The 20,002-nt window shown below is 55.8% G+C and overlaps 1 protein-coding gene across 5 annotated transcripts in view; it reads right to left on the bottom strand.

The window, feature by feature from the left end:
- Window positions 1–20,002, bottom strand: part of RETREG1 (reticulophagy regulator 1) — a 122,406-nt gene that overhangs the window by 32,188 nt on the left and 70,216 nt on the right. Inside the window, exon 1 of one of the 5 annotated variants that reach the window (XM_077896398.1) lies at window positions 8,439–8,852. The exons of 2 other annotated variants lie outside the window; for them this stretch is intronic. In XM_077896398.1, the coding sequence (XP_077752524.1) occupies window positions 8,439–8,473 (35 nt within the window). In that variant the 5' untranslated portion in view covers window positions 8,474–8,852. Of the gene's footprint in view, window positions 1–4,936; window positions 5,053–8,237; window positions 8,260–8,438; window positions 8,853–20,002 lie in introns of those variants that run through there. 2 more of the 5 variants (XM_077896400.1, XM_077896399.1) reach the window with 2 other exon arrangements.

The raw sequence follows: 20,002 nt of genomic DNA, 5'->3' as shown, positions 1-20,002 counted from the left end.
CCTGATTTCAGCTCAGGCCACGACCTCAGGGCCATGGGATCGCGCCCCTCGCGGCTCCACGCTCAGTGCAGAGTCTGCTGGAGCTTCACTCTCTTCCTGTCCCCTGCCCCACCCCCCTATGTTGTCCCTTTAGGTAAATAAATGAATTGTAAAGTTTTTTTTTTTCCAAAAAGCACATAGAAAAATAAGGATGCACTTGAACAAAACGGTGCACCGTCATCCAGGACATGGAGCCGCACCCCAGGGCCCAGTCTGAGCCAGGGACAGACTCCGGCTCCCACAGCCTCCCTCCACTGGACGCCTTAGCTCCCGGCCTATGCAGCCACGGGGGCGGGGGCGGGGGTGGCCCTAAACAGAACGGGGCTAAGAACGTACGAGAGTGCGTTCCGGAGGGTCCCACGGACTTGTTGGAGATGAGCTATAATCTCACCTCCGACTGGATGAGTCAGAGGTGGGTGTATGACCGTTTCACGATTCACGGGGCTCATAAGATTAAAACAAACCACTTGGACAAGAGGCACATGCACGTCCTGAACCCGAAGCTCCTCCTGTGGACACGCCGCTCACTGCAAGGAGCCACGGGCAGACACCTGGCTTCCCCCAGAGACGTCGCTACTTGTACTCGGTGCAGAGCGACTGCGGCAGGATCCCCGCGCTCACGTGGGCTGAAGCAGTCCCGGGGAGGGGGCCGTGCCTGACACACGAGCCTCACAGCCCTGATCCAAACCGGGAGAGCTCACAGGCCACCTAGAGCTGCCCGGCCAGGAAGGCGGCGGGCCGTTCTCCACCCTGGCCAAGGCCACCGCCACAGAGCCCGCTGCGTGCCCACCTCACAGGCCATGCCCGCGGCCCGGGTAGTCACAGGGATCCGCTCACCCCGGCGGAGGTGCCTTCACTCACAAGTGACCCGTTCTGGGCTGCTCCAGGCAAGGTTTAACCTGCGTACTGTGATTGTTGACCACTTTTTCTTAAAAAGATTTTATTTATGCACGAGAGACCCAGAGAGAGGCAGAGACCCAGGCAGAGGGAGAAGCAGGCTCCATGCAGGGAGCCCGATGCAGGACTCGATCCCGGGACCCTGGGGCCATGCCCTGAGCAGCCCAAGGCAGATGCTCCACCACTGAGCCCCCGGGTGCCCCGTTAACCGCTTCCTGAAGACCTAGAGTTTAGCATTAGCTAAACAGCGTGACCTATGAGACAAACCCGTGGCGTCGGCGCTGCTGGCCTCATGTCGCTGACAAAGCGAGAGGCGAAGAAAGCTGCCCGAGGCCACGGAGCCACTGGGTGCTGAGGCTGGGACGTGCAGCCAGGACTGGAAAACCCCAATCCCACGACCATGCTGTGCTGCGCAGAGCGGACAAGACCGTGTTGACGCCTAAGCCAGGAGCGGCAGCGGCCCGGAGCGCCATCCTTGGGGACAGGCGTGCCCACCAAGACACCAGCACCCGTCGGCAAGAGACGCCAGCGCCCTGTGATTCTGCGAGGGGCGGAAGGAGCCAGATCAAAAGTCTCACCACCGATATCTTCTCAAATGAGAAACGATAAACGTTTCGTGAACATGCATATCCAGCAAACACCTCTTTCCTCTTTTGAGACGTTTTGAAATAAAGCCCCTAAATTCTCTGACATTCTTCCCGAGAAAAAGTGAGGCCCGCTGGCATTTTCCCCGCTCTTGAAATCTAGACGCCTCGGTCGCTCGCTGGAAATGGTTCCAGGCCCGACCTCAGGGACCCGGCAGCTCGTGACCAGTCCTTCCCCAGGTGAGACACACGACCGCGGCCTCCGTCGCTCACAGTTCCACGACAGAACAACGTTCCATCAGACAGTCCAACAGTCGTGGGAAAGCCCGAAGATGAGCATATCGTGCAGCCACGAAGCAACGCGCCCAAAGCGTGCCTTTGCCGTCGGGAAAATGCTCACGAGGGGAAAAAAAAAAAAATGAACGGTCTAGAAAACTGTATGTGTCATATACAGCGACTGGGCAGGAACCCAACTAAGGTGCTGGAGGACGGGCGCCCAGGGGCTCAGGGCGGGACGGGGTCCTGGGATGGGGCCCCTGCCCCGCGGGGAGTGGCTGTTCCCTCCCCTGCTCATGCCCGCGCTCTCACTCTTGCACTTGCTCTCTCATCAATATACAAAATTCTTTTTTTTTAAGATGTTATTTATTCATGAGAGATAGAAAGAGAGAGAGACAGGGGGGCAGAGACCCAGGCAGAGGGAGAAGCAGGCTCCGCGCAGCGAGCCTGACACGGGACTCGATCCCAGGACCCGGGGTCACGCCTTGGGCTGAAGGCAGTGCCAAACCGCTGAGCCACCCGGGCTGCCCCAATGTACAAAATCTTAAAAAAAATAAAAAGTACCAGAAGATACGATGTAACAGGATTGTTTTTAGGGTCCTAAGATCACAGATGGTCCTTTCTTCCTTCTACTCCTCGACCCCCCTCCTAGTTTCATTTCCCCAAGCGGCAGGCTGTCGCACGAGCGTGTGTGAGGTCACACCTGCCACAGGGCCTGCATCTGCCCGGGAGGTGGGGGGGAGGCCAGACAGCAGAACGGGGCGCAGGGCAGCAGACACCACGGCTAGCCGTTGTCACCAGCCCAGGGACAGGCCTCCCCGGGGCCCGCGTCCGGCGCCCGAGAGCACACAGACCCTTACCCTGGCTGGGGTACCTGGAGCATGGCCCGCTGTGTGCAGGAGGGCGTCAGCCTCCCCGCAGCCTGAGCAGCAGACGCCCTGCGGAGCCACGCGCTGGGGAGCCAGGGGTCCCCGTGGTCCCGTCAGCCTCAAACACTGGCCAGTGGGGCCGCGGCTTCCACACGCGCTGCCTGCGCCGGAGACGCCCTTCCCAGGACGGGTCAGAGGGTGGGCGGCACGGGAGCGTTCGGCCCCCGACACCGTGCACCCCCTCACCCCGGCTTGCGAGGACCAGGCGGACACCTGCTCCCGGCTCCTGCCGGCACCTCGCAGGCGGGCCTGGGATGGGATCCGCAGACCCGAAGATCCGGGTGCCCGGGGGCTCGGTCCGCCCGGCGGCTCGGGGTTTCAGCCGCGTTCTGCTCTCAGGGTTGTGGGCTCAAGCCCCGCGGGCGCCTTGCTCGGCTCGTGACCTGCTAAAGACTCTCGCCGCCCGCGTGCCTCTGCCCCTCCCGCCGTCTGCGCTCTCTGGCTCTACGGCAAATACAGTAAATACGAGTCTTTACAAAATGCTAAAAATCAGGGTTCCCTGCCCGCGGGATTGGGTGGTCATGGCTCGCAGCGCGGCGTCCCCGACGGGGCCCACGAGGCCCGTCGTCGTCCGTGCCCCCTCTCAGGGCCCAGTGGGCAGCCCTGCCTGTCGGTGACCCCACCGGGGGCGTCACTGCGTCTAACGGCACGTCTCACTGCTCGGAGCCCGTCACCTGCCTCTGTTCAAGGCCGTGAGGGCCGCCCCAGAACAGAGCAGGAGGACAGACGTGAGAACGACACTAACTGCTATGACAGCCACAGTTTCAGGGGCTCCGGGGCCTCCGCCACTCGAAGCTTCACGTCGCACCTGCGTGGCTCGATGTCCAACAGCAACGTGGCAGGGAGTCCCGCAGTAGCAGCCCACGCGTCGGGTCCTCGTCGCTAAACGTGCACATCGTCCTCTTGCACGTGCGGGGGGGGGGGCCGCCTCCCAGCATCCCCTCCCCACCCCGTGGCTGGCGAGACACCAAACGGCCCTTGCTCGCCACGGATGGAGGACGTACCTGTCCTGACAAGGCGACCCTGGAGCCTGTCATGCACCCAGGGCCACGCGGCCGGGCCACACTCTCCGTGCGAGGTTGGCTGCGCTTCTGGAGGAAGTGAGGCTCCCGACGAGACATCAGAACACCCGGGGTGGGCCCGTAGCACCGGGTGGGGGACCCGGCTACCCACCACCTGACCGGGGTCACGCACTGTGTGTACAGCATGCCAGCCTGTCCCCTGGGATTTTCCCCGTGTCGGATTCACACTGACCTCTACGTACCTGCCCAGCTAAGCCCCCAACATAGGAACTTGGAATGTTCCAAAGCTCGCATGTCCACGCTGCAGACCCCGTGCCTTGTAGGGACCCGTCATGTCTGAGGTCCTCAGGCCCGCTCACAGAAGTGAATTAGCTTGTAAGTTCTCTGAGGGACACGGGTGGCCCTGTGCCCCCAGACCCCCCGCCCCAACCGCTCTACTGAGTGCGCAGCTCTGAGTGACAGCCAGCCCCCTGCCTCGGGGCTTCGCGGTGGCCCGGCCCAGTCTGTGCTCCCCCCAGCGTCACCGTGCTCCCCCCTCGGTGCCCCCTGCAGGCCGCTGCCCCTGTCCATCTCTCCCCGCACCCCCACATGGGGGCTCCTTCAAGTCGCAGCCTGAGGACCCCTCCCCGGAGAGGCCTGCCCCCTACATGTGCCACGTATCCCCCACATTATGGCTAAAACACACTTTTAGCCTGGTTACCTAAAATACTTTTTCCCTTAAAAACATGAAATTCTTGCCTTATTTTGTAACCCAGGAAGCGTCTGTCTCCACTGTTCAGACAGTTTGGCCGAGAAAGCAGGGGCCTCACCCGCCGCCCGGCGCAGCAGGTGGCTTGGCCGCCGCCCTCGGTGAACGGGTCAGAGCGGCCCGTGAGCGTGTGGACGCAGGGGCGGCCCGTGGAAGTACTTCTGTCCCAAGACGCGTCCCCAGCTCAGCCGCGGCAGCCCGGGGTCCCCTGCCCGGCACCTGCGGCGGGACATACCTCGGCTGCTGGGGCCTCCCCCATGCCTGTCACGCGGCACACCCGAGGGCTGCCTGCTGCCCCCCAGGGACACGCAAGGTGAGGCGGGCCGGGCCCCACGTGGGGAGCCCGCACTCCGCGACCGGGCTCTCGCCCTGGGGACCGGCCCCCACTCTCCCCTCCTGTCAGCACCCAGCGCTTCCTGCCTGGGGGTCCACCCTCCTTACCCCGTCCAGGACGGCATCCCTCACACCCGCTCCCCTCAGCTCCCGACCTTGACGCTGGCATGGAGTCTCTGGGAGTTCTTACCACGTGCATCTATTTCTGGCAACGAGATAAACAGCGAGGAGGAGGATGAGGAGGAGGAGGGGGAGGAGGAGGAGCGGGAGAAGGGGGAGGAGGACAGGAGGAGTGGGAGGAGGACGGGGATGAGGGGGAGGACAAGGAGGGAGGAAGGGGAGGAGGGGGAGGATGAGGACAAGGAGGGAGGAGGGGAAGGAGGAGGAGGAGAGGAGGACAAGAGGAGGGAGAGGAGGAGGGGAGGAGGAAGAGAAGGAGGATGAGGAGGAAGAGGAGGACAGGAGGAGAGGGAGAGGATGGGAAGTAGGAGGGGAGGACGAGGACAAGGAGGGAGGAGGGGTAGAAGGGAGGCAGCGGGAGAGGGGAGGGGGAGGAGGAGGACAAGGAGGGAGGAGGGAGGGGAGGAGGGGAGAGGAGGGGGAAGAGGAAGGGGAGGGAGGAGGAGGGAGATGGAGGATGAGGAGGAGGCGGAGGAGGACAGGAGGAGGGGGAGGAGGATGGGGAGGAGGAGGGGAGGACGAGGACAAGGAGGGAGGAGGAGGAAGAGGGAGGCAGCAGGGGAAGGGGGAAGGGGAGGAGGAGGAGGAGAAGGAGGGAGGAGAGGGAGGAGGAGGAGGGGGAGACGGAGGAGGAGGACAAGGAGGGAGGTGGAGGAAGAGGAAGGGGAGGGAGGAGGGAGGAGGATGAGGAGGAGGAAGAGGACAGGAGGAGGATGGGGAGGAGGAGGGGAGGACGAGGACAAGGAGGGAGGAGGGGGAAGAGGGAGCAAGTGGGGGAGGGGAGGAGGAGGAGGGGGCTCTGGTGCACCCGCAGTCAGGCCTGCTGTGCCGGGGCTTCTGGGCCTGCGGTTTCCCCTGGCTTCCAGGACTACACTCGGACTTCGCTCCCCACCTGTTACAGAGCCCTTCCGGTCACCAGGCTGCAAAACGTGACCAAAGTAACACAAGGAAGCCTGAATGTGAGATTCAACCAGAAGCTGCGGTGTGGGGTGTGGGGCGTGGGGCGTGGGGCACTCGGGCTGGGGCGGTCAGCAGCCGGCGACGGCCACAGCTGCTCCTCCTGCAGACGCGGCGCCGGGGGCCTTGTCCAACCGCATCCAAGCTCCCATTTAGCAGGAGTAAGGTTCCCTCGCAAGTGAAACAGCTTATTTCCTGGCCCGGCCCTAGGCCTCCCCTGTGCAGTCCCCCTTCTAACTCTCCGCACAGATGGTGGGAAAAGAAAAGTATGAGGCAAAACAAAGCATGTTGCGTAGAAAACCACCAGCTGTTCCAAGCTGGTATTTATCTCAGCAAATAAAAAGGTGGGGGCAGGGATGGGCCTTCATCACACTTCAAAGGAGTGAGAGCGAGTTCCCCATTTTTCAGAAAATATGTCAGTCGTCCTTGGAAATCCCTATTAGCAGCCGCGCGTACACCGCACCCCCTTACACATCCTGCGGCTCTTCGTTTTCTCGGTTTATCCTTTGTAACCAGTAAAACATTCTTAGGAAAAGATCTTACGTGTGTTGACTTTTACATCCAAAACGGCTCTTTCATAATTATTTATGATCACCAAAAACCACTTGCTCCGTAACTGTGATGACGCTACAAGTCACCGACGCCGTCTGCGAGCTTCTGCGAAGTCTCCCGCTAACCCCCGAGCCCACCAGGCGCTAGGAATTCACCGCAGGTGCGAGAGGGCTTTATGAATACATCGCACTCAACGACTGTTTCTTATGAAAACGCTTGTGCTGTGCAGGATTCTGTGCGGAGAGGAGGCGGGGACGCCGGGACGCAAGGGAAAAAGAGAAAATCCTGCTTCCGGAGATGTCCACGTGGGGGAAAACACAGCTAACGGTATGTCAGCCCGTCAAGTCACAATCTGGCGTCTACATTTCTCTGAAAATGTCTCCTTTCCCCCTTAGTCCGGGTGGTCCCAACGTAGGCCCAGTTACAAACGTCATCTTCAAGGCCTTGACCTGACGTCTGCTTTTACAGGGAAAGTTGTTTCATTATTAAATCAAGTGTCAACTGAATGTCCCCTTTAGTGTTGTAGGAAGGAATCTGGATGAAAACAAGGACTAAAAACCTAAAAAGAGTCCTTTAGGGTCACGAGTACGAGTGACCACGGTCAACACGCTTGCACATGCACAGACACGGATGCACACGCACCGCAGGCCGTGGCGGGGAAGGATGCCCACTGGGAAGTCTCGTCCGGTGGGCGTGCAGCTGACACACCACGCGACGCTGGGGTCAGGCGGACAGCACAGTGCGTGGAGGCCCCGCGGCTCACCCACGGGCGGCTCCCGTCACCACACGACACCCGGACCGGGTACCTGCGCTGTGCCTTCCAGACATGCTGACCTCGCATAGGACAACAAATGCTTGGGCCTTCCTGTTCCTGAAAATGTAATCCTAATCCCAGTTAGTACTTTTTCTGACAATAAGATTGTCATTTAACCCCTTCCCCCCACTTTTTTTTTAAAGACCACTTCTTAGAGACGCAGAGAGCATGCGAGCGCATGGGTGCGCACATGCGGGGGGCCGCGGGGGAGAGAATCCCAAGCAGACGTGCCGCGGGGCGTGGAGCCCACGGGCGCTGGTCCCAGGACCCCGAGACCACGCCCTGAGCGAGAGCAGGAGTCGGACGACCCACCGCTGAGCCCCTGTCCCCACAGCTCCCGCCGTCGCACCGAGTCCCGGCGACCCTGCTGCGCAGTCGGGACCCACACACAAGGGCTGCGGACACAGCCAGGGGGTGACGCGGGGCCCCTCCCCGGGTGCGCGGGAGTCACTGCCGCTTCCTCGCCGGCTCCGGCTCCGTCCTCCCCTCAGGAGCCCCGACGCGCTGCAGGTGGGGGACCAACGCCTCCCATTTCCCAAGAGAAGCGTGGTGGCGGGACCGAGGGGAGCCGTGGCAAAACGGGAACGTCGGTCTAACCCGGCATGTTCAAACACTTGACACAACGTTCCCCAGCGTGGATTTCCGGCAACCGTCACGTAAAGTCAAAAATCAAAGGCCAGGGAATCAAACTGAACGACTAAACGCAGGACTTTACTTCTTATTTTATACTTTAATAGGATCCCTTCCACTCCTAGTAGCCGTTTACCGTAGGAATAGACGTAGACACACGAGCACACTTCACATCCGCCACTATAATTATCGCTATTCCAACATTCTAGGCGGTAGACGGGGAAACACGGGTAAAGTCTCAGGCCACCCCCTTCCTCATTCAAGAAAAACACTTACTTGCGTATGTTTCTAAGCGTCTATTAAGCCAAGTTTACGTTTCCCGCTTCACGCTAAAGAGAACTCGGTTTCCTGGAAATGAGGGGTTGCATTCTTCCTTCTTTAACTTCAAACTACTTTCGAAATTAGTGATAAGGTCTTTAAAAAGACAACCAGCCCATAAAACAGACTCGAGAACAAGTCAACATAGATCGGAATTACCTTTGGCCTGGTCCAGTGTCGTCACCTTCAGGCATTTCTGTCCTGTAAGAACAATGAGCGAGTGGACGGGGCTGCGGCACCCGTGCGCCACCGGGACTTCACTCGCCAGCAACAATGAGGAGGGAAGGTTCCCGGGCGTCACGTCCTCTCCTTTGCGGACAAAAAGCTCTCCCCCCCCTTATTCAGAAAGTAGGTGTTTACAAACTTCCAGAGCACCTGCCTGCCTTGAATGAAGCCGAGCGCCGGGTTATTATGACCGTCCCCTTCTAAAAATAAATAGGTCACCTCTTACTCCCGGGACCGTGAGGGCCGCTGGGAGCAAGCATTTTCTCCCCAGTGGTGTGAGAAGGTGTCACCGCCCAGCTATTAACCTTTATTGGGATGACTTCACGTAGACCTGCCCACTCTTTCTCTTTCCTTCTTTTTTTTTTCCTCCTTCCCCCCTGGCATGACAAGGCACCCACGGAAGGGCGGCCTACAGCCTCAGCCTGGCCTATCGGATCTCCGACTCGCAGTGGGAGGCTGGGGCGGAGCGACACGGGCCGTGCGTGCCAGGGCTGGGAGCCTTGTTTGTTCTGAGAGTGCTCAGCCACCCAGCAAAACATCGTTGACTCAAAAGGAAAAACACACACGCCAAGAAACAACTGTGTTTTCAGGGACACTGTTTTGCAAGAAAATCCTTCTGTGGGTCATCTAGATTTCCCAACCCGGAGTGAGTGTGCACACAGGCGAGTCCGTGTGCTCCGCTGGGCAGCAGGGCTTCTCCCGCGGACCTCCCTCTGTCATCAGGGAGCAGCCTGACGCTGGCACGCGGCCGCGCTGTGTGCCTGGGATATTTTTATAGCCTGGCTCATCACCACATACGAGTCACCAGCCACCCAGTACCCTCAGTGGCTGCAGCTCCTAAGAGCAGGACACGATCGCTTCAGCTCTTCTTGCTTCCAAAGAGGCTACAAGAAGGTGGTCAAAAGGTACAAAGTTCCAGTTAGAAAATAAGTCTGTCCTGGGGATGCAAAATGTATGGCTTGGTCACTGTGGCCAACAGCACCGCACCTCGTATTTCAGAGGTGCTGAGCGGGGCCCCGGGGGCTCAGCGGTTGAGCGTCTGCCTTGGGCTCAGGGCGTGACCCCGGGGTCCCGGGATCGGGTCCCAGGTCGGGCTCCCTGCATGGAGCCTGCTTCTCCCTCTGCCTGGGTCTCTGCCTCTCTCTGCGTCTCTCATGAATAAATAAAATATTTTCTTTAAAAAAAAGGTGCTGAGGAAGATGATCTTAAAAGTTCTCATCACAAGAAAATAATTGTTACCGTGTGTTATTACGGGGATCACTTTCCAACGCACTCGGGTATCACATCCCTGTGCCGTGTGCCTGAAACTAATGTACTAGGTGTTAGTTATATCTCAGCAAGAAAAGGAAAGTACACCTTCCTCATTAAAAAAAAAAAAAAAAAAAGGCTAAGACAAATACGGCTGAGACTCTTTCAAATACCCTAAAAGCTTTGTATGACAAGTTAAAATGACTTTTTTTGCCCTGATTGGGAATGTCAGGTAAAGCCGTAAGGAACATCTATTTATTAGGAAACAGGACACTTTTCTTTTAAAAACGTATGCGTTGGGATCCCTGGGTGGCGCAGCAGTTTGGCGCCTGCCTTTGGCCCAGGGAGCAATCCTGGAGACCCGGGATCGAATCCCACGTCGGGCTCCCGGTGCAGGGAGCCTGCTTCTCCCTCTGCCTGTGTCTCTGCCCCCCTCTCTCTCTCTCTGTGACTATCATAAATAAATAAATAAATAAATAAATAAATAAATAAATAAATAAATAAATATTTAAAAAAAATAAAATAAAAAATAAAAACGTATGCGTTCCATCATCGCTACACAGCAATGCGTATTTAGCGTACGTCTTACATTTACACGTGTGATTTCTAGCGCATTGAAGAATTGACTAGGTGTCATTCTGTATGTTGGTGAATTGAATTTAAATCAGAAAAAAAAGAATAAATACTAAATAAATAAATAAATAAATAAACAAATAAATAAATAAATAAATAAAATAAAGCAAGCTGAGATGGAATGCTAAAAAAAAAGGAAAGAAGGCCAGACAGCCCGGGCCCTGCCGTGTTTCAGACCGTGTGACACGTGCACGTGGTCACTGTGGCTGTTCGCTTCAACCTCGCTCAAGACCTAAAGCTCCGGACCCCGGGTCCGACGTCCAGTGGGCGCAGGTGCTCCACCCCGGGAGGCAGACCCTGACGGCGCGGGCCCAGGGGGCGGCTGTGCAGGCCCAGGTCCCACCCAGGGGCCCCCCGCCCGGGACACAGCCCCGGGGGAGGCCACCGTGGGGTGTGGGAGCCGGCCAGGGCCCAGAGGGATGCAGCAGTGACCACACTGTCATGGTCGGACGGCCCTTCAGCCCACGGGCACTCAGGACGGGCCCCCCGCGAATACAGCCGCGTGCGTTAGCTCACGGGTGCCACGCGGGCCCCCGGGTCCCCGTCCGCGGGCGTGTGTTGGGTTCTGCGACTCATGAGGACGAGGACGGGAGCAAGGGCGGCCGGGGTAAGGGGACCCTCGGGCCGCGCGGGGGCTGTGACACCGCGGTCACTGGCGCCCTGCAGTCCCGGGCATCCCACACGAGGACTCAGCACGTGCACGCGGGGCCCCGAGGCCCGGCCGCCCACCACTCAGACACCCGCAAAGTGAGGTGACTGGTGAGCACAGGTGGGGACACACCCCAGCGCCCGGTGTTCTTGGCACTCCTGCAGCTGAAGATGCAGCACGGCCACGCGTGCAGGCGACAGCTCCCGGGACTGGTCCCCAGGCACTTCCACCGCAGGCTCTGTGTGCATCGTCCTCCCGGATGCGCTCGCACTTTTATCGACGCACACTAGACACTTCCCCTGTTTTGTGCTTTAGTCCTAGACTCTGTGAGCTGAGAAAGCCACTGCCGCTCCAAAGCTGGTCACCGACCTTTCTTGGAGCTGCTGCTTCTTTTCACATAATCACCGGTCTGAGTTTTTTCTTCCCACTCTCCTATAACCGCTTAGGCTAAGGCTCTGGAACATTCTATCACAGACACTAGGAGGGACTCTCCCTTTCTTGGAGGCCACAAGGCAGTGTCAGCAGAAATGGCCAAGTTGTGGGTGCGGGTGTCACTGGTGGACAGAAGATGATGACTAAGCCAGGAGAGGTACCTGTCGCTAAGCTGGCCTAACAGAATTCTCGCTGAAGGCAGGCCAGGCCGACGGGACATCACCGGGGGGTGCCGGGTGAGGAGGAATTCGGTCAGAGACGGCGGGTGACCAGACACTAAGGGGGACGGATTCTCGCCAAACTGACCTGACGGGATTCCTGCTAACACTGGGTTCTCGAGGGGGCACCTGGCAGGTGACTCTCCATCTCAGGGCTGTGAGTGCGAGCCCTGGGTTGGGTGCAGAGATGACTTCAATAAACACTTAAGAAAAAAAAAAAAAAAACCCAAACTGGGTTCCTGAGAACATGCCCAAGGGTATAGCCTAGCAGCCGAAGAGCTCAGAGGAGGCGGACCAGCATTTGATCGAAGAGCGAGTCTTGTCACCTCCTAAGAATAGGCACATTTGGATTTCTTCTCTCGGCGCTCACCGCTACATCGCAAGTGGACCCTCTGAGCCACAGCATCCAACACGGCAGCCGCCGAGCACAGGCCTGTGGCTGGTGCAGACGCTGAAGGCGCGGGAGAAGAAACAGAACGTGAAACATCCCATCGCTAAGTTTCATATTGACCACGTGTGGAAATGATAATATTTTGGGCGTATCAGTTAAATAAAATATTAAAATTAATTTCACCTGTTTTTTTTTAATTTAATGTGGCTTCTGGGAATTTTAAATTATGTACGTAGCTCGCATTGTATTTCTAGTGGTCTGTATAGCTCTAGGGCCTTGATTCTCTACCTCTCTGCCAGAATTGGTTTAAGTTAGACACAAAACAAGTTACAGTGAGAAGCGACTGGCTGGTAACACAATCTTACCAACTGTCTCAGAAACATTTCCAGAATCGCTGTTTTTGGCCAGGGAGGGGGGTGGAGAGAGACAGGGAGGGAGGATCTACAGCCAGCATGGAGCCCGAGGCAAGGCTCAACCTCAAGATCCTCACATCATGACCTGAGCCCGAACCCAGGATCGGATGCTCAACCGACGGAGCCACCCAGGTGTCCCCTGGAAAAGCGGGGAAGGGTAGAGATTTGCAAAAAGACAACGATTAGGATGGTATTAAGCAGAGTCCCTGAAGCATTTGCTCCGTATGCTACTGTCTTCTGCATCCCACCTTCCCTCCAGCCTCTGGGGACAAGAACAAGATCCCGTAAGTAACTCCTTCAAGGCCAGGCTCCATCCTGAGTTCTCCATTCCCTTCGCTCTCTTCTCCAATATGTGCCACCAATTATCCCATCTCCTCCGTTTTTTTTTTTTTAAAGATTTTATTTCTTTACTTAATTTACTTAATTAATTAATTTATTTATTTGAGACAGAGCATGAGCAGGAGAGCAGACTCCCCGTTAAGCCGGGAGCCCGATGTGGGGCTCGACCCCCGGGCCCTGGGATCGTGACCTGAGCTCATGGGAGACGCTTCACCGACTGAGCCACCCAGGCGCCCCAACCCATCTCCTTGCTGGTTCAAGACCCTCTCGAATTCTACTGGCTCTTTCCTTCAGGCACAAACACATCCAGGCCTCTTCCAGAGACCACGTCAGTGACCACACATCTCCTTCTAGTTACTGATCTGTCTTCTGTCCTTTACGGCCGAAGGCCCTGACCCGTGGCCTGTGGTCGTCACTGCTCACCAGTGACAGCCTACCTTCTGCCCCCACCACGACCCTGGCACCGCTCTTCAAACGCAGCTGATGCTTACTATTCATCTCATCTGACGAGGCCTCCTGGCGGCACCTCACTGCGGCCCACTTCCCTCTGCCCTGGTGCCAACCCCATGCCCGGCTCTAAGCTCCACTTTTTGTGCCCAACTCCAGCTTCTCTCAACGTTGCTTCTTGGTCTCTCTAGGTGGCCCTCTTCTGGCTGGCTCTCCGACGCTGGTGACCTTGAGGGCAGGGCTGCCCCACTCTTGGCCCCTCTAATCCGCAGGCCAGGGCTGCCCCTTGAACCTGCTCCCAGGTGCTGCTGATGCTGTTGGCGGGGAACCCACACCTTGAGAGCACGGACAGCGTGCTCACTGCCCCTCCCGTTTCCTGCTATACGATCTCCCGAGGAAATCTCTCTTCCCAGATTCTAACCCCCACTTCCATGCCCAAACCCATATTCCGTGCCACACACACCCCAGAATTCCAAGCTCACGTCCTACCGCCCACCAGCTGTGGCACACAGGAGCTGCCTCTAACTAGCTCATGGCAACGGTTCCTATCCCTTCCCTCCCGTGTTCAGTGATATAAAGTAGGTAGTTTGAGTCAGTCACGGTGGTGGCATTTACACCACGGGCGCTGGCAAATAAGCCATCTCATCACTACCCACCGTGAGTTGTTCAAAATTTACCCCCACACCACCGATTTCTAACCACCTTAACCTGTGCTACATTAAGCAAGGAGGCCATTAGATCGAGATGGTTCTCACGCTCTAGCATCCTGCCCAAATGCAAGCCTAAGTGCCTCACGGCTGACCTAAGGATGGCCAATCACGAGCAGCCAGTAGACCTTCCCAAATAAGGCAACCACTTGCCCTATCGTCAATCAAATAATTGCCTTGCTTGGCTTCTACCAGAGTCTTTGCCCTGGCTCTGTCAGGGGCGTGCTCCTAACCACTTCCAGCTTGGTGCCACCTGATTCAAACCGATTTTGGGGGCACATAAACTCTTACAATGTATAATGTGCCTTGGCTTATCCTTTAACTCCTGGAGGTCCCACAGGGATCTCCAAAAAGCAGATCCAAAGAGGACCCACCATCTCTGCAACCTGCCCCTCCCTGAAGCTTTTCTATTTCTTCTCCCATTTCTTTCCTTTTTAAGAAAAGTAACCCCTCATATCATTCTCAACCCCTGTATTCTGATGCATTTTCTCCATTAAAATTTAGCAATATCTCACCTTACTGTCTGCTTACATCTCTGCTATCTGAATCCGTCCCTCCCACAGCAGGCAACGAGCCTTCCCGTGTCCCAGCGATAGCACAAAGCAAGGGAGAGTCAGCTCCTAGAACAAGCTAGTGTTCTTAGGATTTATTATTGGTGAATGTAAGTTATGTAAGTGAAGAAATGTTCCAAATGGTCAACAGGGGCAGAAAAATGGGAGCCGTATGCTCTCTTCCCTCTCCCTCACCCACAGAGAAGGCTCTCACCATCAGCTCTAACACTGAGCTGTTTGTAATCCACCCTGAGGTTCTCTGCTCGCTGTGTTTTTTGTATTAGTTCAGTCTGCTCCCATCTGCTGCCTAGGCTAAGGGCAGCCAAATGCTTGTGATCAAATATTCCGAACAGTACATGCCCTGCAAAGATACTGTGCAATTACAAGTTACAAGCATTTTTTTTGTTATAAGCATTTTTGTTACATTTTTAAAATATTTTTTTTAATTTACTCATTTGAGAGAGAGACAGAGGGAGAAGCAGCAGCAGACTCCCCACTGAGCAGGAAGCAGGAATGGGGGCTCGACCCCAGGACCCCGAGATCATGACCTGAGCTGAAGGCAGATGCTTAACCATCTGAGCCCCCCAGGCGCCCCAGGATTGATTTATTTTAAGGAGAAAGAGGGAGACAGAGAGTATGTGCCACAGGAGCTGGGGGAGCAGCAGAGGGGGAGGGAGAGGAACAATCCCGAGCAGACTCCACGCTGAACACAGAGCCCGATATGGGGGTGGATCCCACAACCTCGAGATTATGACCTAAGCCAAAACCAAAAGTCAGACACCCAACCAACTGGGCTACCCGGGCACCCCCCAAGCATATATATTTTTCAATACCATGTTATTTGTAAATATTTTATGTACCTCATAAATCATGCAAAGAAATTCTAAATGTAGAGAGAAAATAGATATAAGCGTCTTTAGTAGTACAAAAACCCCAACAACCTAAAGGCCTATCGATAAACAGTTAACTGAAGTTTGGTGCAATGAGATTCCATGCTGCTGCTAAAAAAGATGAGGTTGTCATAAAAATCTTCCCATGATATGGTGAGCTAAAATGGAATACAAAAGGTGTTTAGTCCTATTTATGTAAAAATATACATTTGTAGATTGATGAAGACATCTGGAAAGATATGTAGGAAGACAGGGAAACGGGGCAACCCAGGTGGCTCAGTGGTTGAGCGCCTGTCCTCAGCCCAGGGCTTGACCCCGGGGTCCCGGGATCGAGTCCCACGTCGGGCTCCCTGCATGGAACCTGCTTCTCCCTCTGCCTGTGTCTCTGCCTCTCTCTCTGTGTCTCTCATGAATAAATAAGATCTTAAAAAAGAAAAAAAGAAGACAGGGAAACTTAGAAGAGGGGAGTGGGGGGAAGAGGAAGGAGAAGTATCTCAAAGGATCTACACTGAATCATGGTTTTTCTCCCCTGGTTTAAGGAAACAATGAATATTTTCCATTTTATTCCTTTTGCTTGTCCGTGTTTTCCGTTTTTCAGTAACAAGGGCATACATTGCTCTTACAAGAAAAAAAGTTATTTTAAATACAAAAAAAACAGTTGACTTTTTAATGGAAGCGGAATTTTTCTGTGGCTTCTGTCATTAATGAAAAGTATCTTAAAAAAAAAAAATCTGTGCTCTTTCACCTGGGAAACAAGGCCTTCCGAAGCACATCCCCAGCGGACCTCTCCGCTCCGGATCTGCTCTTGAGCCAACCCACTAACAGTCTCGGTCTTTGAGGAGTTAACTCTTTGGTAGCAGACAGGTGCTGGTTGCAAGGAGGAGGAAAAGAACACCCACGTGAGCCTTCCCTTCACCCAGTGACTCAAAAGTGTAGGGAGTCCCTTTCCCCACCTTCCTCCTCTCCCACCAGACTTCCAGTGTTGCCAACAGAGAACGTTTGCCATGAAAATTCAGGGTACGTATTATGCACTTTGCAGAAGTAGACTAGTGGTATGGAACTACTATCAAAGCCAGTATATTTTTGGAATGAGGTTAAAAAAGAACATTTTTTTCTTTAGATTAAAAAAAAGAGAGAGAGAGAAAAAAATCAAGGGATCAAGTGACCCCGTGTGTATGTGGTGTGAATCACAGCACTCAGCAATGATGGAAAATGTGATGAACGGTGGCCGTGTACGCGCTAATGAGAGAGATGGTCCCCTCTCTCTTGCTCTCTGGTTGGCGGAATCATACTGAGACTTGGCCTAGATCGGTGACTTTCAGAGCAATGAAAACTGCCCCCCCCCAAATGCTATAACAGACTTTAGTATATCAAAGACACAATAACCAAAAAGCATTACTCAGGCTGAAAGGGGCGGGCAGGGCACGGACACAGGACCTCAATCCCTCCCCCCCAAAGGCAGCCCCTGAATCGCGTCCTTGGAAATCCAGAGTTGCTCAAGATACCGTGGAAAAGCTGTGACCTAGATCATCAGCCCGAAAGAGAAAGTGGGAACCTTTTTCCTCCGTCTCTTTTCATAATAATGAGAACAGAATCAACCCAGTTACCCATTTTATCCTTTTACTTTTTTAAGCTTAGCACATGGAGTGTTTTCTTCAAATTTCTTCTCATCCAGAAATAGCTGGCACTCTCACACCAAGACCCAGAGCCCCCAAAGTCCCTGCCCTCCAGCTTTTCTGCTCGACCTTCACCCTTTTCTGGGGGTATCACTGCAGTCAACCTATCTCCCGGCGTAGGACAGTCCCCAGCTGCACCTCGTGTCCTGGTATGATTAGTAACAGACCCCTTCGTGCTCATCAATGTACCCGTTCAGGCCACCAACTGCAGGACCCACTGCCTCACCATGTCTTAGCCCTATTTGTTGGGACTTCCTCTTTGTGCATCTGTGCTGTGGGGTCACATAATTTGTTACCATCTCAATAGGGACCCCGCCTGGACCCAGCTTTGCCACAGACACTCAGGTTGGCCAGCGGGTGCCGCTCACACCTTTCCAGTCTTGTCCGTGCTACAGCCGCCATCTCACCCTGCCGTGGGTTGAGCTGGGCCCCACCTCCAAAGTGGTGTGATGAAGCAAAGCTGCCTGGAAAGGATGGTTTAGATATGACACAGCGCAGCTGCCCAGGGGATGCTGGAGAAGCCGGCCGGCCTGGAAGAGAGGAGATGGCCAGGAGGGAAAGGACAGCAATATGGGGGAAGAGTCAGCAAATGGCAGGAGGGGAAAGGGGGTGAGGGGGTGGGGTAGAAAAGCTAACAAGGAACACCGTAAAGCTCAGTCAAGAGCCTCCGAGAGGGGCGTCCTGCGCCAGCTGGTCTCTATGGGGGCATCGGAAAGCCTTCCGGATCAAATGTTTCTTTAAAAAAGTTCATCATGCAGTTGACGCTTGAACAACATGGGTCCACTTATATGTGAAATTTTTCCCGACAAATATGGTACAGGACTGAAAATGTATTTTCTTTTCTTTTTAGAGAGAGACCGTGTAAATAGGAGGGAGGGGTGGGGGAGAGGGAGAGGGTGGGAGAGAATCTCAAGTAGACTCCGTGCTCGGCGCAGAGCCGATGGGGGCTCGATCCCACGACCCCGAGATCACGACCTGAGCTGAGATCAAGAGTCGGACACCGCCGACTGGGCCCCTCAGCCACCCCTTATGATTTCCTTAACGACATTTTCTTTTCTTTGGCACTTTGTTGTAGGATCACAGCAGATGACCCATAGAACACACAACATACGCTTTAACCAGCTGTTCGTGTTATCGGTGAGGCCTCTGGTCCATAGTAAGCTACTAGCGAAGTTTTTGAGGGAGTTACAAGTTCTAGCTGGACTTACCAGCTGCGTAGGGGACCGGCGCCCCTAACGCTCACTTTGTTCGAGGGTCAACTGTCTGTTGTTCATTTTTAATTTGTGATAATTCGGAGTTAACGGCCTCTGGGATCCAAGAAGCAAAGCGTGAACCCTGCAGAGGAGCCTGCGGAGGAGCCGCGGGTTCACAGCAGGACGCCGGGCAGGCGGCTGGGGCAGAGGAGCGGGTGGCCGCCCACACGGGTGGGGGAGCAGCAGGAAGCCCGGACGGAAGCCAGGTGGGCGGGCAGGTGCCAGGGCCTCGGCGTCCCGTCGCCCCGCGTCCCGCGTTTCCTGGGGCCCACTTCACTGCCCTGAGCACGGCCCCCACAGACGCTCCGTGGGAGCCGCTCTCCGAGGGCCCCGGGGCACCTGCAACTGGGTCCTGTCCCCCCACCTCCTCAGGCCTCCCCGCAACAGCTGGGGAGCATCCCGCCGACTCCGTCCTCTCTCCCTTCTCCCACCCGACCCCAACCTCCCTACACACGCGCACGCGCGCGCACGCACACACACGAAAGAAAAAGTAAAAAATAGAAGAAAAAACCTTTTTATAAAACTCCAGGAGGAATACACACGCTGGTAAAAATCGAAGCCGGCCGCTCTCCTTGGTTCAGGCGCGGTCCCCGGCACACGCCCGGCCTCCTGACAGCTCCAAGTCCTCGTGAGCGGCTCCGGGGTGAACGGGCTCCACCGAGGGTCTCTGGTTCCAAGAAACTCAGAGCACGCAGCCGTAGGAGACCAGGAACCCTGGCGGGCCCCGGCGCCCGAGCAGGAAATGGAAAACTTCTAAGGCCACGAACTGCAGACACGGAGGCCTGTGTGGACGGGAAGGCCGGGGGGACCCCGCAGGAGCGGCACCTGCTCTCTTGAGCTCAGAAGTCTAATGGGGACGGAGCAACCACAACCCGTTTAGGGCTTGCGGGACACTTTTGTTGTGTGTTGACCTTCCTTATCAGATTTTGCTTTTGTCAGTGTTAAAAATCAGTTTTCATTCCTTAAATAGCAACTGATAAGATGCCTCCTGGCTATACACTCACCCAGTATTGTGTGGAGAGGCCACACTGAAGCCAACACTTCTCAGCTTAACGGTCCCTACGACAGTTTGTTTGTTTTTTTTTTTAAGATTTTATTTATTTATTAATGAGAGACACAGAGAGAGAGAGAGAGAGAGAGAGAGAGAGAGAGAGGCAGAGACACAGGCAGAGGGGGAAGCAGGCTCCATGCAGGGAGCCCAACGTGGGACTCGATCCCGGGACTCCAGGATCACGCCCTGGGCCGAAGGCGGCGCTAACCCGCTTGGGCCACTCGGGCTGCCCTCATCATTATTTCCATCTGAGTTCTGAGGTTACGGGTGGGTGACCAGGACGCCTCCGAGGCCCTTAGCGCCACGCGCCATATGGCACCCGGTGGCCTTGGCTGGGTGACCTCCCCCTGCAGACCCAGCCTGAGGGATGAGGGATCTCCCCAGACACCGAGGAACCTCGCCTCCAGGCAATGGGGTTTGGAGAAATGTGCTGTCGGGCAATATCCTGCAGCCTCTCGGCGTCTGCAGAGGAGCCAGGCCCCCGAGAAGCACCAGCAACAAGGAGAGCTGGAGCCAGCTGGTCCCGGTGGGTGGGACAGAGGGGAGCCCTCAGGCACCTGGCGCCCCACGGCCTCGCGGGTCACGGCTCCGTAGGCCTCA

This window comes from Canis aureus, chromosome 4, assembly GCF_053574225.1.
Source record: "Canis aureus isolate CA01 chromosome 4, VMU_Caureus_v.1.0, whole genome shotgun sequence".
NCBI classification, from domain to species: Eukaryota; Metazoa; Chordata; class Mammalia; order Carnivora; family Canidae; genus Canis; species Canis aureus.
Note: the sequence above shows the minus strand (reverse complement) of the source record. Positions and strands in the feature narration are given on the sequence as shown.